The 4,287-nt window shown below is 47.3% G+C and overlaps 1 protein-coding gene across 1 annotated transcript; it reads left to right on the plus strand.

Annotated features, from left to right (window-relative positions):
- Positions 1-631: 631 nt before the first annotated feature.
- Positions 632-1,804, plus strand: RBMXL2 (RBMX like 2). The gene has a single exon (XM_069469495.1). It carries the CDS (start codon positions 632-634, stop codon positions 1,802-1,804), a length of 1,173 nt encoding a protein of 390 aa, XP_069325596.1.
- Positions 1,805-4,287: the final 2,483 nt, after the last annotated feature.

Here is a 4,287-nt window from a genome sequence, read left to right on the forward strand (position 1 = left end):
TTAGTAGAGACAGGGTCTCACTCTTGCTCAGGCTGGTCTCGAACTCCTGAGCTCAAACAATTGGCCCGCCTCTGCCTCCCAGAGCGCTAGGATTACAGGCGTGAGCCACCGTGCCCGGCCCAGATCAGGTTTTATTAAATTTTACATGCAAACTTCATTTTAAAACTTTTAAATTATTACTTATTTTTCAATTAATTTGTTTTTCTGTTTTAAAATGGTTTGGGTAACTTGGATTGGAATGCATAATTATTCTCATTTTTTTCACCTAACGGCTTTTCGTTTAGCGACAAAGCTCTCAGGAGCAAATTAAAACCGTTAAGCCAGGGTCGGGTTCACTGGAAGTTGAGAGACTGGAAACAAGTCACAAAACTGCCTTCTTTCCCGACCCAGTTTGCCCCCCCGCAGACAACCAACCAATCACAACCAGCAGGAGCCCGCCTGGCTGGGGGAACCAGACCCGGGAGGCACAAACCTGAGCGTTCCGCCTGCGCAGCTGGGGGCGCGATCGCGGTTCCGGACGCTGCGCCGCGCAGCCCGACCGGTAGGAGTCGCCCTCGGCGAGTGGGCTCAAAGGACGCGACGGACGCTGCCTTTTCGCCTCCCGCCGCCATCGACCACTTCGCCCGCTGCCATGGTTGAAGCGGATCGCCCGGGGAAGCTTTTCGTTGGGGGGCTCAACCTCGAAACCGACGAGAAAGGCCTCGAGGCCGCGTTTGGCAAGTATGGCCGCATCGTCGAGGTGCTGCTGATGAAAGATCGAGAAACCAGCAAGTCGAGGGGCTTCGCGTTCGTCACCTTCGAAAGCCCGGCAGACGCCAAGGCCGCCGCCAGAGATATGAATGGCAAGTCCCTCGATGGTAAGGCCATAAAGGTGGCCCAGGCCACCAAACCGGCTTTTGAAAGCAGCCGGCGGGGCCCGCCGCCGCCGCCCCGCAGCCGTGGCCGCGTGAGGGCCCTGCGCGGAAGCCGCGGTGGTCCGCGGCGACCCCCTTCCCGGGGCGGGCCGGCAGACGACGGCGGCTACGCGGGGGATTTCGACCTGCGGCCCCCCAGGGCCCCGATGCCCACGAAGCGCGGGCCGCCGCCGCTGCCGCGCAGGGCGGGCCCGCCCCCCAAGAGGGCCGTGCCGTCGGGCCCGCCTCGCAGCACCAGTGGTGGAATGCGCGGGCGGGCCCCGGCCTCGCGGGGCCGAGACGGCTATGCCGGCCCTCCGCGCCGGGAGCCGCCGCCCCCGCGCCGCGGCCACTACCTGGGCCCGCGGGAGGAGGGCTACTCGCCCCGAGACAGCTACTCGAGTCGAGACTACCCGAGCGTCCGCGACCCTCGGGATTTTGCCCCCTCACCCAGAGAGTACACCTACCGCGATTACGGCCACTCCAGTGCCCGCGACGACTCGCCATCGAGAGGCTACGGCGACCGAGACGGTTACGGGGGCCGCGACCGTGACTACGCGGATCATCCGAGTGGAGGCTCCTACCGAGACCCCTTCGAGAGCTACGGGGACCCGCGCAGCGCCGCCCCCATGCGGGGGCCACCGCCATCTTACGGCCGTTACGAAGAGTACCGGGGCTGCTCGCCCGACGCCTACAGCTGTGACCGCGACGGTTATGGCAGCGGCCGGAGCGACCGCTACTCCCGGGGCCGAGAGCGGGTGGGTAGAGCGGATCGCGGGCTCCCCCCGTCCATGGAAAGGGGATGCCCTCCCCCGCGTGAGTCCTACAGCCGGTCAGGCCGCAGGGTGCCCAGGGGCGGAGGCCGCCTAGGAGGCCGCTTGGAGAGAGGGGGAGGCCGGAGCAGATACTAAGGAGGAAGAAAAATCCCGTTTCAAGGAAGCTAACAAAAAGAAGAACCTGGTCTATGGTAACTACCCAAAGACTAGTACAAGAAGAGTTGTTTTTACCTTTTAAGAATTTCCTGTTAACTTCCTCTCTATTTTTATGCTTTCGGGAGGAAAAAAGTTAAAATTCGTTTAATTTCGTTTTGGAATTGTTAACGTTTCTTTCAACAAGTTCATGTTAAAAGCATAAGACTTGAATCTGCGTACTAGTCTTATTATATTTTCAAGTAGAAATTCTCGTAAATGCTTCTTCCCTTCTAAATTTTTCTGATAAATGAGGCAAACGGTTCTGAGATGTTTCATAAACATCTGCTCACCTAAAATGGAAAAATGGATCATTCTGCCCATTCAAACCTACTAGATTGTGGGGGGAGAGTGGGAGGGAATTAGTATATGCTACTTTTAAGATTTCAGGATGTTTTTCAAACTGAATTTCTTGTTCCCAGTATTAAAAACCAAAAAGCCAGCAACAGCAACAAAAACCATTTAGATCAGATGCTTATGTAGAAAATATTGTATTCACTCGGTAAATCTAAAAAAGCAAATGGATAATGCTGGCCATATTTTGCCTTTTTGCCCTTTCTTTGGGAATCTGCAAGATCTCCTATCCCCTTGCTCCCCAAAATATTATTCATATTTTGAACAATGGAATACTAGAAGATTTTACCACGATGCTGCAAAAAAAAAAAAAAAAAATCGCAAAACCAAAAAAACCCAACCCCATCAATTAATAGCATTCATTTTCACCACCAACAAATTATTAAGGAACAAGTAGAAAACACACGAGTGGTGGATTTGGAGATGATTATGGCTTCCATTCCTAACTGGAAGCTACTTTTCCTTGGCTCTAGAGCCAACCACTGACTCCTGGATTGAGTTGGGCTTCTTCCCCGAGGGGTGGAGGAATCAAATGTGAGTAGTTTCAGACAGACCTCAGGAGCAAAGGTCAAAGAATACTTGAAAGAGCTTGGCATTTCAATCTCTGAAGATCTCAAACTCGTATGAAGGGGCTGGGTCTTCCTGTCTGCAAAAGGCAAAGTGTTGGATGGGTTGAGTGTTCCCTAAAGATAGGGAGAAGGGCTGCAGAAAACTGTCAATCTTTCTCTAAGATGCTTCAGGAGGGACGTAAGCGTTTCCTCTTTTTATCCTAAGCTTAGGGGAAGAAGCACCTTTTCCATTCAGCAACTGTGGAATTCCCCAATTTATCTCAGAGAAAGGTAATTGTCCAGTCAAGGGACTCTGGCAACCAGAAAAAGAAGGATCAGGTTAAATTATTAGGACCCATGTGCAATGTAATAATTGCTGCAGAAAACAAATGAACACCTGAACAACAACAAAAAAGTACTTAAAGAGATCTGAATGTAACACACTCACATACACAACTCTTGAAAACATGATTTTTCAACAAAATAATAAAGTAGGTGAATTAAAGGAGAGGACACACACTAGTGTGTCAGAAGATCAAATGCAAAAAATAGCTCAAATGAAACGATGCAGGAATTAATCTAGTAAAACTGTTAAGATCTTTATGGAAAAGTTGTTAATCTTTATTAAAGGACATAAAAGAACTAAACGGAGATTCATATGTTCGTGGTTAGGAAGTTTTTTTTATCATAACTATTCTCAACCTTACCAGATTAATTTGAAATTAATTAATTTGAAGACCAGGTTAATTAAGTTGGAAAATCAACTTTAAATGAAGTCAAAACATGATTTTTTTTTCACATAGCTCCCCTCCCCTCTTTCCTTATAACACCATTTATTTGTGTTGATCAACGATGGAATACTAAATGAAAGATTTGGTAAACCACAAAACTGAAAAAAAATCAATAGCTTCATTTCACCACCAACAAATTATTCAGAAACAGGTATTAAAAAGAGACACTACCGGGAGATGTAGCTAATCCTAAAGTTTACGTGGTTGAATAAAGAGCAAGAAGAGCCAAATCAATTCTGAAAAATTATAGTTAGGAAGGACAAACCCTACAGACACCAAGACTTAACTACAAAGCTTTAACAATTTAAGCTGTGTGTCATCAACAGACAAGGATAGACAGACCAGTAGACCAAAACTGTGAGCCTAGAAACATGTATGAAAACATGTTATATGACAGAGGTAGCTTTAAAAGTCATTGGTGACAGAATGAACTTAAGAAAAAAAAAGATGATCTCTGTAAAAGATAAAGTGAGAATCCCTAACTTACAAGCATATACAAAAATACATTCTAGATGGTTTAAAGACGTTAAGTGTGAAGAGGAAATTTTTTAAATACGTAGAAGAAAATGAAGAAGAAATTCATTCACCACACTGGGGTAAAGAATTCATTTTTAAGACATAACATAAAAATCACAAATCTATAAGGAAAATGTTGGTAAAATTTTCCATATTATTATTAAGGTATTTTTTTTATAATAAAAGACACTATTACCAAAGTGAAATGTCAAATCAT

The sequence above is a fragment of the Eulemur rufifrons genome, chromosome 6 (assembly GCF_041146395.1).
Source record: "Eulemur rufifrons isolate Redbay chromosome 6, OSU_ERuf_1, whole genome shotgun sequence".
NCBI lineage: Eukaryota > Metazoa > Chordata > Mammalia > Primates > Lemuridae > Eulemur > Eulemur rufifrons.